This window comes from Rhinolophus ferrumequinum, chromosome 8 (genome assembly GCF_004115265.2).
Source record: "Rhinolophus ferrumequinum isolate MPI-CBG mRhiFer1 chromosome 8, mRhiFer1_v1.p, whole genome shotgun sequence".
Classification (NCBI taxonomy): Eukaryota; Metazoa; Chordata; class Mammalia; order Chiroptera; family Rhinolophidae; genus Rhinolophus; species Rhinolophus ferrumequinum.
The window spans coordinates 39620311-39641726 of record NC_046291.1 but is presented as its reverse complement, the minus strand read 5'-3'; the positions used below and the strand labels follow the sequence as shown (position 1 = coordinate 39641726).

At 36.3% G+C, this 21416-nt stretch overlaps 1 protein-coding gene across 1 annotated transcript in view; it reads left to right on the top strand.

The window, feature by feature from the left end:
* COL3A1 (collagen type III alpha 1 chain) overlaps nt 1-10685 on the top strand; it is a 39988-nt gene extending 29303 nt beyond the window's left edge. Inside the window, exons 37-51 of the mRNA XM_033112574.1 lie at nt 464-517; nt 795-848; nt 1047-1208; nt 1327-1434; nt 2368-2475; nt 3164-3217; nt 3306-3413; nt 3895-3948; nt 4358-4465; nt 4745-4798; nt 4934-5041; nt 5910-6195; nt 7250-7437; nt 7966-8208; nt 9583-10685. Coding sequence (XP_032968465.1) covers nt 464-517; nt 795-848; nt 1047-1208; nt 1327-1434; nt 2368-2475; nt 3164-3217; nt 3306-3413; nt 3895-3948; nt 4358-4465; nt 4745-4798; nt 4934-5041; nt 5910-6195; nt 7250-7437; nt 7966-8208; nt 9583-9729 — 1836 coding nt within the window. The 3' untranslated portion in view covers nt 9730-10685. The remainder of the gene's footprint in view (nt 1-463; nt 518-794; nt 849-1046; nt 1209-1326; nt 1435-2367; nt 2476-3163; nt 3218-3305; nt 3414-3894; nt 3949-4357; nt 4466-4744; nt 4799-4933; nt 5042-5909; nt 6196-7249; nt 7438-7965; nt 8209-9582) is intronic.
* The last annotated feature ends 10731 nt before the right edge of the window (nt 10686-21416 follow it).

Below are 21416 nucleotides of genomic sequence, written 5' to 3'. Positions count from 1 at the left end.
ATGTCAATCAAGTTATTTTAACTTCTTTTAATTTTATTTTTTTTATATTAGTTTCAGGTGTACAAAACAACATAATGATTACACATTTACACCCCTCCCAAAGTGATAACCTTCCCCCAATCTACCACCCCTCTGACATCGTATATAGCTGTTATAATAACATTGACTATATTCCCTATGCTGTACTTTACATCCTGTGACTATACACATATAAACATACAAATATACTTAATTTTAGTTAACATTCAATATTCATAATTGGCATACAGCATTATATAATTTTAAGGTGTACAGGATGTACACTTTAAGGTGTACAAAACAGGATGATTTGATATATGTGCATATTGCAAAATAAGATTATCACAATAAGTAGAGTCATTTTTTCTCAAAGGCTTAGTGCTTCTCCAAAAATTTGATTTTGGCGCTATTCTTATAAAACCACCTTCACCTCCATTCCATTTAGGGTCCCCCTGGTCCCCAAGGTGTCAAAGGTGAACGTGGCAGTCCTGGTGGTCCTGTAAGTATTGATCCTCTTAACTGTTATTGAAAAGCATTAATATTAATCTGTATAAAAACTTCTTTGAAAACCCTAGATCTCTAAAAGTGTATAAAAATTATAAGTTCTTACTCATATATGACTTATATGTAAATTCCAAGAGGAAAAAACAAACCATAAGTTACCCAGAGCAGAAGGCAGATCCTAGCACATTTTTTATACTTTATATTTGTTTGTAGTGGTTAATTATTTGTTCTACTTAACTTTTGAAATTCAAAACTACATTACCATTTCACAGGGTGCTGCTGGCTTCCCTGGTGGCCGTGGTCTTCCTGGTCCCCCTGGTAGTAATGTGAGTACTTTTTAAAGGATTTTTTTTCACCACATATTCCATAAAGAGCATTCATATATGCATAGGAAGAGAAATTTACCCACTGCTACATTTCTTTATATTAAATCTTATATAAAGTCATTTGAACGCAGGTAAAAGAGGGAAGAAATTTAAATTTTTTTCATTATAGATACTCAAATTTCAAATATCTCTTTGTAGGGTAACCCAGGCCCCCCAGGCTCCAGCGGTGCTCCAGGCAAGGATGGACCCCCAGGTCCACCTGGTAACAGTGGTGCTCCTGGCAGCCCTGGGGTGTCTGGACCAAAAGGTGATGCTGGCCCACCGGGTGAGAAAGGATCACCTGGTTCCCCGGGCCCTGCGGTGAGTAGATGCGTTATTCCATTGATTGACAATGCTGTTTTATTTTTTATCACAAATTCAATAGAGGAAAACATAGTCAGATAAAGAAGAATTGAGGCTTCATTATCTGTCACAACAGGGATTTCCAGGCCCACTTGGACTTACAGGGGTTACCGGAGCTCGAGGTCTGGCAGGACCACCAGGCGGTCCAGGCCCTAGAGGAAGTCCTGGCCCTCAAGGCATTAAGGTGAGTGTATCTGTGTTTGAAGCACTGGACTCCTGTTTCCTTTCATTGCCTGGGGGGATCACTTAACCACAATAAGTACGTGAGGAACAAGTGTTCCTATAATAGATGTAAATTATTGATAGTTCCACATTTTCAGGAAGCATGCATGTTACTTAAAGGCTCCGGAGCACAAAAACAATGCACATCATAGACCAGCCTTAAACATAAATAAAAATAAATTGATAACACAGAAAAATATCTTGTTATCTCAAGTGTTTCTGTTAGGAAACTTATGAGCATTTTTCAATTTGACTATGAGTCTTGAAGGGGGGAAATAATGTCACCTTAAAGACCTATGAAAGCTTTTAATTGATAACAATTATTTATCAACTCAATTTATTTTGCACTCTTGATTTTCTTTTACTAATATTATCCTAGTTGTTAGCATATTAACTATCCATTTAGCAAATGAGGCAATTCTGTTTTATTATGGCTCATAGTTTTGACACTTCAAGCACCTCTTTAAACTAAATGTCATATAATATTGTAGTGAAAATACAATATAACATTTAAGTGTGTTCAAGTTATATGAGCAAATGTTTAATGTAACTTAGTTGTAATACTAGTTACCATATAGTTTCATGATGGCTCATCATTAATTTTTTTCTTACAATAACCACCTCTGTTTATATATCTCATATTAGAATGTATTCTGAAGATGATACTTAGTGTTGTTCCTCAGCCCTTTGGTATCCAGAGTACACTGGGCAATTTGGAAAACACAAGAAGCTTGCTTCTCCAAAGCTTTCCCCCTATGGCTGGACAGTTTTAGGCATACACTTAGTAGAAATTGAATTAAACAAGATTTTTTCCTGAGAAATAAACACAACTGGTAACATTATATTAATTAATTTCTTAAGTTAAATAAATGTCTTTTTTTTTTTTTTTACACAGGGTGAAAGTGGGAAACCAGGAGCTAGTGGTCAAAATGGAGAACGTGGTCCTCCTGGACCTCAAGGTCTTCCAGGTCTGGCTGGTACAGCTGGTGAACCTGGAAGAGATGTAAGTACTAGTTCTTAGGAAATAGCCAATCAGCCAGGGAGTACTTGATTATTTGTTTAAGCAAAGGTCAAATTGGGCCTTAATGTCTAAGAATGCAAATATTGCCCCATGCCAAAGTTCTCCTTCCTTCTGTAATAAGATATTCTTCCTTCTGTAAGATATTCTTTCTGTAACAACTAAGAATAGCCTTAAATGTTCATGTTCATTATTCACCCAATGAATGATCATTAATGGAGACAAATATAATCTCTAGCGAAATAAAGAAACAATTTGGGGAGAGCCCCAATTCTCCACATTCCTTCTGGTTGAAAATGTACTGCGTATTATCTGTGATTAGTCTTTTCTTAAATTGTAGATTTCCATTATCAGCTTAAATTACTGTTTGTCAAGCTTTTATTTATTCTCTCTCCCCTAAGGATCCCTTTAGATATTTTTTTTCTTAATCATTTCTCCTTTCTCACCTCATGCAATTTTATTTCCACAGATACATTGCATTAAAGTATTGTCCCCCTTTGAAGAACTACATACACCCATTGTAATATCTAAGCGTTTTCTCTTCTAAGTACCACCTCTTATCCTCTTTAGAATGATATCGCTCTCATTGAGAAAGTTTGGCATAGATGGAATTTGAATGGTTCCAACAGAGGTTGATTTCTTTTCTCTGTCTCTTTTTTCAAAATTTCATCAGGGAAACCCTGGATCAGATGGTCTGCCAGGCCGAGATGGAACTCCTGGTACCAAGGTATAACAAATCCATGTACAATGGACTTGTGTAATGAAAGCAGTAACTGCCAATCATACGTATTTTGGATCTGTGAATTTGCCCACAGGGCGATCGTGGTGAAAATGGTTCTCCTGGTGCCCCTGGTTCTCCTGGTCATCCAGGCCCACCTGGTCCTGTTGGTCCAGCCGGAAAAAGTGGTGACAGAGGAGAAACTGTGAGTTCTAATAAACACCATCTTTATTTACTTGTCTGTTTTCCTCAGCAAGGAGATCAGAGGTAGAAGGTAGAATGTCTTATCTTCCAACCAAAAGATCTACTATCATTCATTTTAGTTTTTATGCTAGTCATTCCATAGGCAGCTGTGATAATGAAGATATTTAAGAAGTTTCTGGCAGTTATCCATGAAGAATTCATTTCTAAAATTCAAAACACAATTAATCAGACCAAGTATATATATTCACTGGGTAAATGTAAGGGTGAATTAATGGGTCTTTCTCAGCTTTTCTGTTTAGACCCCCTGGCAAAGATGTAAACAGGGAAAGGACTATGAAGGAGAAAATGATACAAATTTTCAATAATAGTAGGCTTTCCATTGTTCCCTTACAATGACATTCTCAGCTTTTAAATCAAATAAAAGTATGTCAATAAATGAACAATTCTCTGTGTCTTTGTTCATTTCTTTGTTGTTATTTTAGGGCCCTGCTGGCCCTTCTGGTGCTCCAGGTCCTGCTGGTGTCCGAGGTCCTGCGGTAAGTTTTTTGTTGTTGTTTTTTGTGGTTTTTGTTTGTTTGTTTTTTAACTCATTCTACAGTGTAGGAAATATTCTATTTCCTGCTAAGTTCAGGAAAAGGGGATAACAAAATACATAACTCTGGAACAGAATTTAAACTTTCCTTCGATTATATAGAAAGCAATTCAGTATTCCAAAATTTCTTGGGACCAAGGATATACACATCAATTATTGGGGTGCCATGCAATTATCAGTCCAAAAACAAAACAACCACAAGAACAATCTTTATTATTTCATTGTTCAATGTCTGTTGATAAAATTTCTACCTAATAGAATGCTAAAAAATTGACTTAATTGGTATAAATTCTATTTTGTTTTTCCAACGTGTATGTGTATGTATGACCTTAATTTGAAATGTGTTTGTAAAGGGTCCCCAAGGTCCACGTGGTGACAAAGGTGAAACAGGCGAACGTGGTGCTAATGGCATCAAAGGACATCGAGGATTCCCTGGTAACCCAGGTCCCCCAGGTTCTCCAGTAAGTGAATCCATTTCATAAGAAAATCCCCTTCAATGCATTTTAACTGATGAAACAGGAAAATCTTGGAGACCAATTAGATGGTCATCTCTAAAGTATATGCTAAAAGAGATGGGAAATGGATTCGAGGGCTTATATGATTTAAGAGCATCAGACAAGGGGAGATTAAAGAAAAAGAAATTACATTTTAACACAGTCCCAGTGTTTCTTGATCTGATCTGGAATATACAGTTTCCCAACCTTTTCAAAGTCTTCACTCATATTCATCCTTCCTGTCAGGGTGCTTCTGGTCACCAAGGTGCAGTCGGTAGTCCAGGACCTGCAGGACCCAGAGTAAGTACCACAAAGATATTGGAAGGTCCATATATATATATATATATATATATATATATATATATATATATATATTTAAACTATTTTCACTGAAGGATGGTATTCTAACACTGTAATATCATGATAATATTTTAGGGACCTGTTGGACCTAGCGGTTCCCCCGGCAAAGATGGAATAAGTGGACATCCAGGTCCCATTGGACCACCAGGGCCTCGAGGTAACAGAGGTGAAAGAGGATCTGAGGTAAGACATCATTTATAAATATGCATATTTAATTTGCTATGTTGTTCATATTTTCAGAAACACTTTGCAATATTCTAAAACTGAGATAGTGAGTTAAACATAATATAATCCCCCAGTGTGGTTTAGAAAATGAACAATGACTTGAAGATACTCTCTACCTTATTAAGACTTTCTCCATTACATTATAACAACACGGGGAAAAAAACCTTTTTAATGGTTTGATCAGATGACAGTTATATCTGAATAAAGACATAAGCACATTTAACCAAATGGACTCTGCCAGTGTTGATCTCACACTAGTCTTCCAAAACGATGATAATCATAATGGTTTGCAAGTATGTAGTACATTCTACCTCTCAAACAGCTTCCATGATTTCTCTTTTGCTACTGATACCTTGATTCCTAATACTTTCCTGTTCTACATCTTTGTGGTCTGTGAAAACTATTACCCCCACAAGTTACAAATGTGGCAATTGAAACGCAAATAAGTTAAGTGATCCGCCCAAAGACACAAAGTTAAAGACAAATTGGGATCAGAACATATGCTTCCTGATCACATCCCCTCAGTCATGTTAACATTATAATTGCTTACAACTGTTATAGAGAAGGAAACATGATACAGTAAAATTTGTGCTCTACCACCACTGATTCTTACACAGTGGAACAACAAATTTCATGATAATGAATTATAGTTATTATAAACTGGTTATCATTTGATCACAAAGCAATGCAAATAAACTTTTATGAAAATAATTATGATGTCACAAGGATTAATTGTCTTTAATATATTTTCTTGGGCTAGCAACATATTCTTTCTGTGGACACCAAACAAGTAGAGCTCAGTGATGTATATTCTTACATTTCCCAGGGCTCCCCAGGACATCCAGGACAGCCTGGCCCTCCTGGCCCACCTGGTGCTCCAGGTCCATGCTGTGACGGTGGGACCGTCATCAATGGCAGAGAAAAATCTGGTGGTTTTGCCCCATTTTATGGAGATGAACCAATGGATTTCAAAATCAACACTGAAGAGATTATGACTTCACTCAAATCAGTCAATGGACAAATAGAAAGTCTCATTAGTCCTGATGGTTCTCGTAAAAACCCTGCTCGGAACTGCCGAGACCTGAAATTCTGCCATCCTGAACTCAAGAGTGGTATGTTGGGGGATCTTTCATGTTCATAGCAACAAGAGCACAGAGAAAGCTGCTTATGTTAGAATTTAGGGAAGAGGAAAGTTTTACGTAAATATAAAATATTTCAGAGCAGAAATAGTAATTAAAGAATATTAGTTAAATTGAAACTACGTGACTTTCTAAGAAAGAAAACATGAATTTTGCAGGTGTACTTAAAATGTAACATGAATAACTACAAAATATCCCAAATGCAGGGCACTTTAAAGACAACTTTGTAGAAATTTTTAATACAAATCATAGTTTGATATGGTTAGCATCACAAAGTATTCAAGTGATAAAGGAATGTATAATCACTGTGTTCTCAGGATTAAATATATGTAATTTGATGCAGACATAATTTCCAATTCAATTATTGCAATATTTATTTATTGAAATTTAATTTTTGTAACAAATCAAATTATTGAAATTTTCAAATTAAAAACAATTAAAGGGAAAATATCAGAACATTGTATGGAATTAAATTGAATAATGTGATAGTGGAAGTTTTGCATATATTAGGTTAATTCTTTCTGAAAGGCAAAATTATTTCAAGCTCCTAAATATCTTAACATGAAACATTGCCTTGGAGTCATTTCTGGAAATACTTAAAATAGAGGACAATCATCAATCATGGAGACTTTAGATTTAGACTTACTGGTATAAATCTAGTTTAGATAAAGAGCTCACATTATTAAGCAAAACCACATTAAATAGGTAGTCATCTTTAAAAAGAGAGAGATTTTAGTAACTACAATACACTAATCAAAAGGTCTTAATATATCTTCATTATTCAATATTAAGATGCGATTTTTTGTTTCAGTGTTTTCTGTTATAGCTAAATCTTTTACCTCAATAATTTCGATCTAAAAAGTTTCTATGTTATGCTATACAATAAAATATAAATATGCAAAATACAAATACATCAGCAGTCAATATTATCAATGCTTTACCAGGCAAACAAACAAAATCATTCTGGTCCAAATTCATTACTGGATTTTATAACGAATATTCATTGTCTGTTTTTGTGATTATTCAGGAGAATATTGGGTTGATCCCAACCAAGGTTGCAAGATGGATGCTATTAAAGTATTCTGTAATATGGAAACTGGGGAAACATGCATAAATGCCAGTCCTTTGAATGTTCCACGTAAGAACTGGTGGATAGATTCTGGTGCTGAGAAGAAACATGTTTGGTTTGGAGAAACCATGGATGGTGGTTTTCAGGTAAGAAAGGATATACCATTTTTTTAAAAGCTAAGTCTTCCCTACTTACCTGACTTTCTTGGTTCCTCCCATTTGTTCATCACAATGCAAAGGTAGTTAATAAAGAAGAATCCAAATGACTTTATACATTCAGGTGTCAACTTTCGTAATTTTTATAACTTGTTTCACAAGAGCTAAGCTAGATTGAATTATTCTTTGTATGCAACCACCTTTGTTTCTATGCTTAAGACTCTAGCATTATATGTCATACATGCAATAAAAACATATTCATATAGTGACAAATGGTAGTAGACTTAACCATAGTGATCACATCGTAAGGTCTATAAATGTAGAATCACTACGTTGTAAACCTGAAACTAATATAATATTGTATGTCAACTATATTTAATAAAAATATTCATATATAAAATATTCATACATAAAATATATGAACTACCTACATTACAATGACCAAACTATACTGCATGAATCTCTTACATACACTTGCAACTAAAATGTTTGATCAGTCTTATTTATTCCTTCTTACAGTTTAGCTATGGCAATCCTGAACTTCCTGAAGATGTCCTTGATGTCCAGCTGGCATTCCTCCGACTTCTCTCCAGTCGGGCCTCCCAGAACATCACATATCATTGCAAGAATAGCATTGCGTACATGGATCATGCCAGTGGGAATGTAAAGAAAGCCCTGAGGCTGATGGGGTCAAATGAAGGCGAATTCAAGGCTGAAGGAAATAGCAAATTCACATATACAGTTCTGGAGGATGGTTGCACTGTAAGTAACATTCTTATAAGCCTGGATCATAATGAGCTCAGCATGCTAGTTTAATTACACTATTTTAAAAAGAAGAAATAAAAATAAGCAGGGTGTACAAAAGGCATTAGGTGTGACTTGTATAGGATCAACTGATTCATTGCCGGGCATGCTAAATATCACACAAAAAGAAATGAATATGTCTTCTCAATTTCCAGGTAAAAAGCAGTTGAAATGAAAGCAATTAGAATTTAAATCCATAATATGAATTTTATCAGATAATCTGGATGGTTACTATATATTCTTCATAATAGCCATCCTATAGACACAATCTAAAATCTCTGCTTTCTTTTTTAATTGTAAAGATTAACTTTAAATCAGTTCTTTGTTGTTCTCATTTATGAAGAAAGGCAGAATTCATTTCTAATATTAGCCAATTACACCGTGAAATATATTCTTCCACTTCTTAGTAATAAGCTATATACCTAGTAGCAATACTAGAATCAAGCCTTCTGAGAAGGGACTGGCCTATGGCAATTTCCCTGCTGGGTTTACCCTGAAGCCCTATAAAGCTTTTTGTTCACAAAATGCATTATCAACTGGGAAGATTATAGGGTTGAAGTGGAGCAGGTCTCATATGTATAGAAGATAACATGGTACGTTGGCAACTCTTTTCAAACAAAATTTTTTGTTTAAACTTGGTCCATCACAGCAAGTGTCTAAGTACAGCCATATACCACAAAATGACATTTGGGTCAATGATGGAAGGCATATATGATTATGGTCCTATAAAATTATAATAGAGCTAAAAAATTCCTATCACCTAGTGACATCGTTGGTTGTTCATGAGTTCATAGAACAACTCATTACTCACACAGTTCTGGTGATGCTGGTGTAAACAAATCTGCACTGCCAGTCATATAAAAGTTTAGCACGTACAATTACATGCACTCATTATATAATACTTAATGATAATAAAGAACTATGTTACTGGTTTATGTACTTACTATATCAAACTTTTTATTGTTATTTTGGAGTGTACTCTTTCCACTTGTAAAAGAAAAGTTTGCTGTAAAGCAGTATGCCATATTACACCAGCAGCAGTCTCATACATCTCGTGTTTACTGCATCGCTTGATTGCATCATTTTCTCTTGAGCTTGATTTAATCTTATGTCATTTTGTATAGTAAGATGCTGTACAGGTTTGTAGCCTAGGAACAATAGGTTATACCACACAGCCCAGGTGTGTAGTAGGCTATACCATCTAGGTTTGTGGAAGTGCATGCTATGATGTTTGCACGACACAATTTCTCAAAATGTATCCCCTTTGTTAAGCAGCACATGAATGTAATTGTAATGTCATGATCACTTATATATTTTTCCTCTTTTTTACAGAAACACACTGGGGAATGGGGTAAAACAGTCTTCGAATATCGAACGCGCAAGGCTATGAGACTACCTATCATAGATATTGCACCTTATGATGTTGGTGGTCCTGATCAAGAATTCGGTGTGGACATTGGCCCTGTTTGCTTTTTATAAACCAAACTCTATCTGAAACCCCGGCAAAAAATTTCACACTTCATATGTGTTCCTCTTGTTCTAATCTTGTCAACCAGTACAAGTGACCAACTAAATTCCAGTTATTTATTTCCAAAATTTTTGGAAAAAGTATAATTTGACAAAAAAAGGATACTTTTTTTTTCTGTTACACCAAATACAGTTCAAATGCTTCTTGTTCTATTTTTTTACCAATTTCAATTTCAAAATGTCTCAATGGTGCTATAATAAATAAACTTCAACACTCTTACAATAACACTGTGTTACATTCTTTGAATCCTAGCCCATGTGCAGAGCAATGACTATGCTTACCACTAAAAGATCATCTTTCTTTCTGAAATAGCCAAACATGAAATTTGAAGAGACCTCCCTATTTCAACTACCTCAACTGGTCAGAAACACAGATGAATTCTCTAAGTCCCAGAAGATGAAAAAAATTGTATAAATCTGTAAAACTTATAAATTTCATTAATTAATTTCCTAAAATATTTGTAAAAAAAATTATAGTGTAGTGCAAGAATATAAAGAAATAATCCACAATTATTTTAATCTTGGATATCAACTGCTTTTAAAGGTGCTTTTCTCTTGTCATTGCTAAACTTATCAAGATTACCAATATTTGGGAAGGTTTTAAAGACACATGTTATGGTGCTAATGTATTTTCACTTTTAAAACTCTAGGTCAGAATTGTTGCCTTTCATTCAAAACACAAATATACAGCATCTGTACATGTCTCTTGTCAAAAACATTTATTGTCATGTCACTTCAGAGGACTCCATTCCTTCATCATGTAAAAGTCAACAACAACAAAGAACAAATTATGGGGCTGATTTGTCACAATAACACAGAGAACGTGTTGAAATGCAACTTTGTAAGCTTGTATGTGGTTGTTGATCTTTTTTCCTTACAGACACCCATAATAAAATATCATAATGAAACATTCCTTGTTTTTGTCACTTTTCATAATTACAACAAATGCATATTTACACTCAGGAACTCTAGTCATTTTCTTGAAAACAAATATTGAATTATAACTCTCTAGCTTAACAATGCAATGACGTTCAGGAATATGAGATAATCTTACCTATATTCAGAACAGAGATAATGCCCTGGAGAATCTTGCAGATTTTTAGATCATATTTAGTGGAACTCCTGAGGCATATTGAAAACTGAAGGAAGGCATTCTATTTGAGTCAATCCCAGGAAATAATAACATAGTAAATCAGGTTATATCTCCAAAGAGGAATTAATCAAGGAGGAAGATGCTGATAATTTATCAGGACATAAGCAGGGTCAGCAAACAGACATTAAGAATAACCGCAAATTTCGGCTTTTTCTACCACCTCTACACACTGCCTCGTTGCCAATTTGGATCAGCCCCTTTTCCACCATCAGGTTCTTACTCTTTTAGTTACTGTAAAGAAAAATAGTATGGTCTTGCGCATTTGACTCCATAGTTTGAAATTTGCTCACTGTATATAGTTTATAAAAATAATACTTTCAAAAATAAAGATATCATCAGTCAAATGTCAAAACTTAGTCTACTTATACTCCATGTTAGAGGCAACCAAAGTTAGTTTCTCCTGCATCTTTAGAAATATTTTATATATTATATATTAATATTATATAATATATTATATATTTGAGAGAGACATATAGAGAGAGATGGAGACAGAGATAGAAAGCCAATTTGCATTATGCGTTAAAAAATTAAATTACTTGGAGTTCTAAATTAGATATTTTCAAAGCTAGATATATTAGGTCAAGTCTTTGTCACATTGTATCACACTGACATTGGCTCTCCTGCTTCCCTCTTTCACTTATATGGACATTTATAATTACTTTGGGCTCAACGGAATAATTTAGGATAATCTCCCCATCTCCAGGTTAGTTGATTAGCAACTTAATTCAATTGTCACTTTCATTCTTCCTTATCTTGCCATGTAACATAACATATTCATAAGGTTCCAGTGGTTAGGATGTGGACATATTTGGGGCTATCATTCTGCCTACCTCAATAGTGACACAATGCACTGGGAATAGAAAATCCATATTGGTGGTGGTCAAGCTGCCAAAAGTGGCATCCAGTGTCCAATTTTACTATGGTTTCCCCAGACTGCCTCTAGGATATGATTTTGAAGATGGCTCTGAACTTCAGCACTCCCTTCATTTCTATTCATTTTATGAACCTGGGTTCTTTAGCTTTCTCTGAATTTCCCTGAACGTCAGATAAAATCTACAACTTACATTTCTATTTAAATCCACTAAAGTTGTTTTAGTTTATTTGCAACGAAGAATCCTGACTAGGCTGGCAATTGGGAACAACAGTGATGGCAGTGAGCAGAAATTCAGGAAAACAGAAAGATTCTGGGATCAAATATTTGTACTGGTTAGGGGTAAAGGTAGGAAAATCCAATTAATATCCAGGGATGAGAATTAGGCAGTCCATGGATATAGGATTCATCATTTGTGATACCTGGAATGGATTGCACTTTGAAGTCAAGGCTTAAGAAGATGAGTGGCTTCTGCTACACAACCACATATTAAAATTTCATGAGAAATTGCAGAACTGCATGGGGGTGTGGGTGCTTTCCCTGGTAATGCACAGAAAGGGAATGTCAAGTTCAAATCCCTAACTTCTTGGCTCAAGGTGCAGAAGGAAAGCAATGGTCTTTCTCTGGTTGAGCTAAAATAAAAATATAAATATTTAAATTTTTTCAAACTTATCTCTGTATACAGGTTTAAGATAACCGGAAAGCAGATATAAATTTAATTCTGCAGATCACCAAACTTTAACATAAATCGAAATGAATTTTTAAATTCTCTGCTTGATTGCTATATAATTGAGAAATAACAGGATCCTCAAAATTTGAATGGGTTTATGGAAAATTTCTCTTCAAACATTCCTGTTTCGTATTAAATTTCTCTAGCCATCTAAAATTGGACCCTTTATTTTCTCCCCGGTAATATTTCTGCCTTTTTTGAAATGCAAGATGCTTACCAGAAAAGACCAGTTGTCCTTATGCCTCACTCCCACCACTGTTTATTATCTCCAGATTTATAACTAGAATCAGATCCCAGAATGCTTCATGGGAGTAACAATTTACAGGTCAATCTGAGGAGGAGGCTTACTCATAATAAGAATGGAAGGATTTAACTAATTTACGTTGTCTAAAATCTGGGCAATATGTGTGGGATTGTGTTCTGTGCTATTAGACAAATGAGAATTGTGCAATTCAGAATAGATACATTTATTAACATGTGCATGTAACAGAGTTTTAGGAAGACTATAATTATTATGGTTGCTTGGCTGAACCAGGCCTCAGAGACAACCCAAACTAAATGAAGTTGAGACCTCATGAACTCACTGGCAGGTGAAGAATGTAATTCGAAATCTTAAAAAGTCAGAAATGTTATTACAGTTTATCATATGTGACACACCACTCACTTTCTAGCTATATTCTCAGGGTGGACCACCGAAGTCTTGAGAAACACATATGAGTATGTGCCAGTATCTTTGCAAACTTTAAGTGTGTCTTTAGTCTGGAGATGGAAGTAGATCCAGCTGAAATAAGCTTCTTTGTTTAAATGGAGATGACAAGATTTGAGCGAGCAGAGGCCAAAGTCTCTCGACTACCAGAAACAAAATGAGAATAACTGTAAAAGACAGCAGACTGACATGGTAAAAAAAAAAACCACACTAAAAAAACAACTCACTGTTATGCAGAGGCTCAGCCCCCGCTCCCCGCACAAGAACGCAGGATATTGTGAGGCCAAATAGGAACCTCAACGGAGCCATGGATAGGGAGTTCATACCACTATTTTCTCGCTGGCAACTGGGTTGGAGACACAGGAAGCAGGAGCCACAGGATCCGCAATCTGCCGTCCTTTTCTCTGCCAACCAACCCACCCCCTAGCGTAGCCACGGCAGTTATATTAGTGGCTAATGGCTAACTGGTTACAGCTGATGGCCAGCTACTGTCCAAGTCAGCACCTTTCCACGTGAGGTTGAGAGCCTGGAAACTGCTCTCTAGGACTCTGTCCCCACACTCCCAAACAACAGTACTTGGAAATACCTTTGGCGGTGGCTACTTGATAATGGTTGTAATGCAGGGACTCTGGTCCTGTTCCCCGCACAAGAATGCAGGACACGGTGAAGCCAAAAAGGAACATCAACGGAGCCATGGATAGGGGGTTTATACTACTATATTCTCTATGGCAGCTGGTCGAGACACAGGAAGTAGGATCCACACGATCTGCAATCTGCCATCCACGCTTGCTAACCCCACTTGCTAGCGGCAATCCGCCGTCTGCTACTCTGCCAACCAACCAACCCCCCAACATAGCCACAGCAGTTCTATCAGTGGCTAATGGCTAACCAGTAACAGCTGATGGCCAACTAGTTAGAGCTGATGGCCATCTACTACCCGAGCCAGCACCTTTCCAAATGAGGCCGAAAGCCTGGAAACTGCTCTCTGGGAGTCTGTGCCCACAATGGTCCATCGTAATAAGATGGGTTCTATTAGATAGGCTGCCTATGACAGTTGTACTGAGTTTATCTTTTTTATAAATAATGACAACAAATACCAGTACAGGTGAAAAGAGAGCTAGCTGAGTAACAACACTGACAATAAGACTTTCACCCAATTCTTAAACTATGACATAGTTCATAGAGTCAGGACCTTGAGGACGTTTAGTGCTTTGGAGAAAGTTTCCTGAAATAACAACACAACTAATAATCAGCTAACATGTGCCAAGCATTGCTCTAGTCATTTTAAACATATTTATGTATTACTCACTTGAATCCTACGAGGTACTATTATATTTATGTAACCAAAAAAAGAACATAATTTATCAGAGGTTAGGTAAATTGTCCAAGGTCACCTAGCTAGTAAGATGGAGGGCTAAGATTTTGGTCCAAACAATCTGACTTCAAAGCTAATACTCTAAGCCATGACAGTAAATAGCCTAAAACATTTCTTAAACTGTTTTTTCAAAAGAAACCTAAGTTACCATGTTAGTGGTGCACTGGGGAGAGGGAAAATGGATTTCTGGCTAGGAATTATTGAAGAATGATTATAAATAGTCACCAAGTCCTAGGAATTCAAAATGTCATTCTAAACTTGAGTTGGGATTTTGATTACTCACTTCCAGGATGATCATAACTAATTCATGTGCTATAATTCATGTGAGTATGCATTTATTTAGTAAGTCATTTAATCATAAGATACTTATTGAACATCTAATATATACTAAGCACTGAGAAAATACCTTGTCCTACATGAATTTCTTCCCAATGGCAGGCCATTTCCTCTCTATGTCTGTTATCTTTTATCCAGTCATTAAAGTGCCATTAGTCACTATAATATCTCTCTTTGACATTCTTATCTATTTCCACAATGTCAGTCATCACTTTAACTAAAGACAACATAAAATTACATCTTAATTTCATGGAACTAAACATTCATATATTCCATAGCTTAATTGACATCCCTACTAAAGTTTTCAAATACAGTCATGTCATATACCCCATAATAACATTTTGGTCAACAATGGACCATATATATGGTCCCATAATTATAATGGAGGTGAAAACTTCCTATTGCTTACTGTTGTCATAGCCATCATAAGGTCATAACTCAAAGAATCACTCATGTGTTTGAGGTCATGCTGGTGTAAACAAACCTACTGCACTGCCAGTTGTGTGCAAATATGAGGCATGACAAGTTTGCGAACTTGTCCCCGTGAGCTTACATTGGCAGCACTGTACAAACAGCTCAATAAGGTTTCATAACCTTGCTATATCAGTGTCTCACAGCTGTGTTCCTGTCGACATGTAGTGGTGTCTTGCTGAGTGGCATTCGTTATTGTTGTTGTGTGTTTTTGTGTGCCATTGAGAGAATGAGCTTCAATTAGAGCAATGAACAGACATTAAATTTCTTGTTAAACTTGGCAAGAGTAGAAGTGAAATCATGGACATGTTAGTCTCAGTTTATGGGGAAAATGCCATGAAGAAAATGGCAGTGTATGCATGGATTTTCAGAGGGAAGAGAATGCATCACTGATAAAAACAGGTCAGGGCGGCCAATGATGAGCAGAACTAATGAAAACATAGCAAAAATTCATCTAATTGTGTGTCGGAATCATCGACTGACAGTGAGAAGCATAGCAGACCAAGTAAACATCAATAGAGAAACAGGAAAATCGTAACTGAAAATCTTGGCATGAGAAAGGTGTGTGCAAAAATGATAACAAAGGAGCTCACTGATGAACAAAAGCAAAGGAGAGTCAAAGTTTGCCAAGACCTTTTGGAGAGTCAAGATGATGCTTTGGGCCTTGTTATCACTGGTGATGAAACATGAGTGTACCAATACGACCCTGCAACAAAGCATCAAAGTGCACAATGGAAGTCAGTCAATTCTCCACAACCAAAAACTTCCATCAGTCCAAACCAAGAGTCAAAACAATGTTGTTAACTTTTTTTGATATTAGAGGGATTATTCATTATGAATTTGTACCAACTGGGCAAAGAGTTAACCAAGTTTACTATTTGGAAGTGCTGAAAAGGCTGCGTGAAAAGGTTAGATATCTGAACTTTTCACCAACAATTCATGGCTCTTGTATCACAACAATGAACCAGCTCACATGGCATTGCCTGTGAGGGAATTTTAGCCAGTAAATAAATAACTGTATTGGAACACCCTCCCTACTCACCTGACCTGGCCCCCAATGACTTCTTTCTTTACCCAAAGGGAAAAGAAATATTGAAAGGAAGATATTTTGATGACATTCAGGACATCAAGGGTAATATGACAACAGCTCTGATAGCCATTCCAAAAAAAGAGTTCCAAAATTGCCTTGAAGAGGGGACTAGGTGCTGACATAGGCACATAGCTTCCCAAGGGGTGTACTTCGAAGGTGGCTGTAGTGATATTCAGCAATGAGGTAGGTAGCACTTTTTCTAGGAGGAGTTCATGAACTTAATTGTCAGCCGTCATGTAGTACAATTACGTACAGTACATAATACATGATAATAAAATATTACGTTACAGGTATATGTATTTATTACACTATACTTTTTCTTTGCCCCATCCCCACCCCCAACTCTGAGTCAAGCCATTGTTCTCAGTCTAGTTGTGGAGGACACAGATCCCTGGCCCATGTTGGTTTTATGAGCATTGCACTCTACCTGGTTGAGACAGTCAATCGCTGGCTGCTGGCCGGCTGCTCATGATGGCTCACGGCAGCTCACGCTGGCTGCCGGCCGCTCACACTGGCCACCAGCCGCTCACGGCAGCCCACAGGAGCTCAAGATGGCCCAAGGCAGCCCAGCTCCAGGTTGAGCTGTTGTTCACAATCTTAACTGTAGAGGGCGCACCCTACTACATTTGGCCATTATGAAGATTTTTGACCTTTGTGCTAAGTGAGAAGCCACTGAGCAAATGAATGGCATTAACTGGCTTACAGTTTTAGAGTGTTGCTGTGGCTGCTCTTTTCAGATAATAGTGTGTTGGAGCAGAATCTATGAGAATGGTTGGTAGCCCATCACAGTAATCTAGACCATGGATCAAGGTAGCTTCCACCAGGATGGTACCGTAATAGTGGAAGTGATGAATAGTGGAAGTAGATATATTTGAATACAGAACCAAAAGGAATTGCTAACACATTGGATTTGTTGTCTAAGAGAAAGGGAGACGTCAGGCACATATCCAAAGCTTCGGGCCCAAATAACTGGAAGAAGAGAGTTGCCAATAGCTGAGATGGAGAAGAATATCAAAATAAAAGATTTTAGGCGTTTGAGATTTCAGTCTGGGCATGTTGCATATCGAATGACTGTCAATCATCTAAGAGACTTGCTGAGCTAGTGAGTAGATATAAATCCAGAGGTCAGAGGAGAGGTCCAGGTTGGCAAAATACTCATACATTTAGGAGTTTCAGCATATGTATGGCTCTTACATCCATGGAGATAGATGTGATCATCAAATAATTGAGTGTAGAAAGAAAGAAGAAAATGAATAAAGACTGAACTCTGGGGTATTTCAATATTTACAGGTTGGAAATATGAGGACGCAGAAACAAAGGAAATGGAGAAGGAATGAAAGGAAACCAGGAAAATGCAGTGACCTAGATGCCAAGTGGAGAAAAGTGTTTGTTTAAATTTCAGAATTATGGCATGTTAAGAGGATAAGTAAACTTAGAGTTGATGTATTTCAAGACCACTAATTACACATTTTAAAAAGTGAGGACAAATGAAGTTGTACGAGTCTTTCTATGTCCCATAGATGCCAAATAGTGATGTAATTCACAGTCATATTATCACTTTATTTTCTCTCTTGATAGAAAATTGAGTACAACCCTTTTTACCTTCAAAATGGCATTTGAACAAAAATTATTTAACTTTTTTGTTTGAAATAAAATTTATCAGTCTTGAGGATGAAACTTATATAGTTATTATAGCATATTTGGAAAATGCAGACAAGTAAGAAGAAAATTTGTCCCATGTTAGTGGACATTTCCTTAAAGATTTTTAATGTATATTCAGACATAATTTTGACAATACTACATATGCAATTTTTGTATGCTGCTTACTTCATTTAGCACTATACCATTTTATCTATGAAAAAATATTTCATATTTTTTAATGATTACGATAAGTATAAAGGAAACTATTTTTTTAAAAAAATAATGGCTTCAAAGTTAGAAATCCCATCAAAGTTAACTTACTTTTATCTAGTTTATATTAAAAATTTACTTGTCTACATTCTATTGTAATGTGCTTATTTTTAAAAGTGAGTCATAGACTATGAAATATATTTTCCTTTCAGACATAACTCTCCACTGAGTCATAACTCACTAAGTGAGCTTGATACAATATTGGTGAAAACATTCTATATGAGAGATCATACATGAAATCTCTCCCCAAATCTCTAAGTTCCCCAGTTTGCCTCACCAAAGGTTTTCAGAAATATTAAAAAGAATCACTTGTTGAGTCAATGTCAATGTTATAGAATATATATATATATATATATATATATATATATATATATATTCATACATATACATACATATACACAATCAATCATCCATGGCCACTATTTTTAAACAAAATTTTCTCTGATGATATTTTTTTGCTCCTCCTTTTTCTTCTTAACTCTTTAAAACTTGTTAAGAAAACATATTTCCCCTTTAAAACTTCTGAGAGTTTTTACTTAAATGCACAGAATTGTTTGGCATTTTTAAACCACATCTGACATGATTCCTATCAACAGAATTCTGGCTCTGTGTTCCATAAAATTTACAAATGGGAATTATTATATTTCACACCAGTTTAGTGATGATGAGAAAACAATGCTATGCTTCTTTCAATCCTACAAATGAGACATTCCATAAATAAATAGATGGGAATAAAAAAACAGGAAGATTTAAGATCTGTCTTAGATTAGATTCTGTGGAAACAGACTCTAAGATAAAGACTTACATGTAGATTTATTGAGGAATCATCTCAGGAGATACAGGAAGGCAGATTTGGACAGAGAGAAGCTGACCCACATGTAATTGACACTGAAGTTTTAGGTAATCCTACAAGAAACTCTAGCCCCTAAGAATTATTATGTTTCCCCGAAAATAAGACCAGGTCTTACATTAAGGTTTGCTCCAAAAGATGCATTAGGGCTTATGTTCAGGGGATGCCATCCTGAAAAATCATGCTAGGGCTTATTTTCCAGTTAGGTCTAATTTTCGGGGAAACACAGTACTATGATTCACAGTGGGCCAGAACTGAGATTATATCACTGTTATTATAATCACCTGTGGGTCAGAACCTGAGAGGAATGAGGGTTACCTTCAGTACGACAGTCTGGGTGACAGAGGACAATTCTCAATGAGGGGCATGACTGTGAGTCCATAATAACAGACATTCCCAGGGACTGACAGGTCAGTGGTTTGGCTTTGAAGAGAAAATAGGTGTGGAGCAACACATTATCTACTACAAGCTCGACTCCTTGCTCAGCACTCTGCTAAACACTATAAGGAAATACAACCCATGATTGCTACTCTTAAGGAATGTATTTTCTAGAATAAATAAGTTCAACCCATATGACGTGGTACAAAAGCATTCAGGATGGTGAACAATTAAGTGCTAAATTGTGCTGGGCCAACCGTAAGAGATATACATAATAGATGAGAAAAAGAATGGGCTAGTGATGATTACATTGTCAAGACAGTCTTCTTTAAGAAAATAAAACTTGAGTTGTGCAACGAAGAAGGGGTAAGATTTGGGTAAACAGGGAAAACAGGAAAGCCATTTCAGACTAAGAAACAAAAGAAGAGGAAAGAAAAAAAAAGACGCAGGAATGATAATTTCATGGCCATGAGACAGTGAAGAATTCAGGCTACCTAAATTCATTCATTTCAACTCAGCAAATGATTGAGCATTTAGTCAATGCAAGTCTCAAAAACAAGTGCTCAAGGAGATTCAAGAAGATTGAGCTACCATGAAATATAGAATATAGCATCACAAGACGAACATTAATAAGTTGTAGTAGAGAGATATGAGGTACTAGAAAGGCCGGAGGAAGGAACAGTCCTGTCCCTTTGGAGGCTCTCAAGAAAGGCTATATTAGTAGGGTGACATTTGAGGCAGACTTTAAGTAATAGAATGTTTTCAGGGAGAGAGAGAATAGAAGAAATCCACCGAAAATACTGTAAGGAAGGAGGTACAGAATTATGAGGTATATTGGGCAATTTAGATTAGCCCATTTTCAGATGGAGCAAGGGTTTCCTGTGGTGGTGTAAGAGATAAAGCTGGGAGTCTAGTCTGGTACAGACAGCTTAAAATAGCAAGATGACAGGGTTTTTGTTTGTTTGTTTGTTTGTCAGTTTAAATCTGCTTCTCAGTATGGAGCCATATAAAGATTTTAAATACGGGAATACTGTTGCTTGAGGAGAGCTCAAGTTCAAGAAAAGTGTGGGGAGACAAGATCAGATTTACAGGCAACAGACATACCTATTGTGGAAGAAGGAAAAATGGATCTACATTTTAGGGAAGAAGAAAATAAGACTAAAGAACCTTGGCAAAGAATCAGAGTACTTTTCCCCCACCCCCCCAAAGACTAGACTAAAGAAAGCATCGCAGAGCGTAGACATACTTGCTAGGGAAAATTATGTTAAGAGGGGAAAATGGGGACAGCAAAAGGAGGACATCAAAAGTCATACATGAGACGTTTCTTTTTAGTAAGGAAGGACTCAGTGGAAAGTTACACAACTCCAGTCTTACTCACAGCTTTCTATGTGGCAGTTCAACATGACAGTGATTTATTTGGAAGGATGGTTGAACATGATACAATGTGTGACTGATTGGAGAATACTAGGTCAAATCTACTAAAGTAGATTTGGAAATTATTCTTACACAGATGGTTGATGAAATCATCTAGCTCCAGATGAAATCATTAGGGAGCACAGTTTCCAAAGAAAAGGGGAAAAGGACAACATGATGTGTATGCGGTGGGAGCAGGCTGTGAAGGAAGCATTACCGAGAGTCCGATTTGGCATCCTGTTGCTTTTAGTGGTTTAAGAAAAAGAGGATTTCGTTTTGAGGGCTAGGGTTGTGATTAATTCAAGGGCTATCAGCACAAGAGGAAACTGAACAGAAGGAAGGTATCATTGATAAA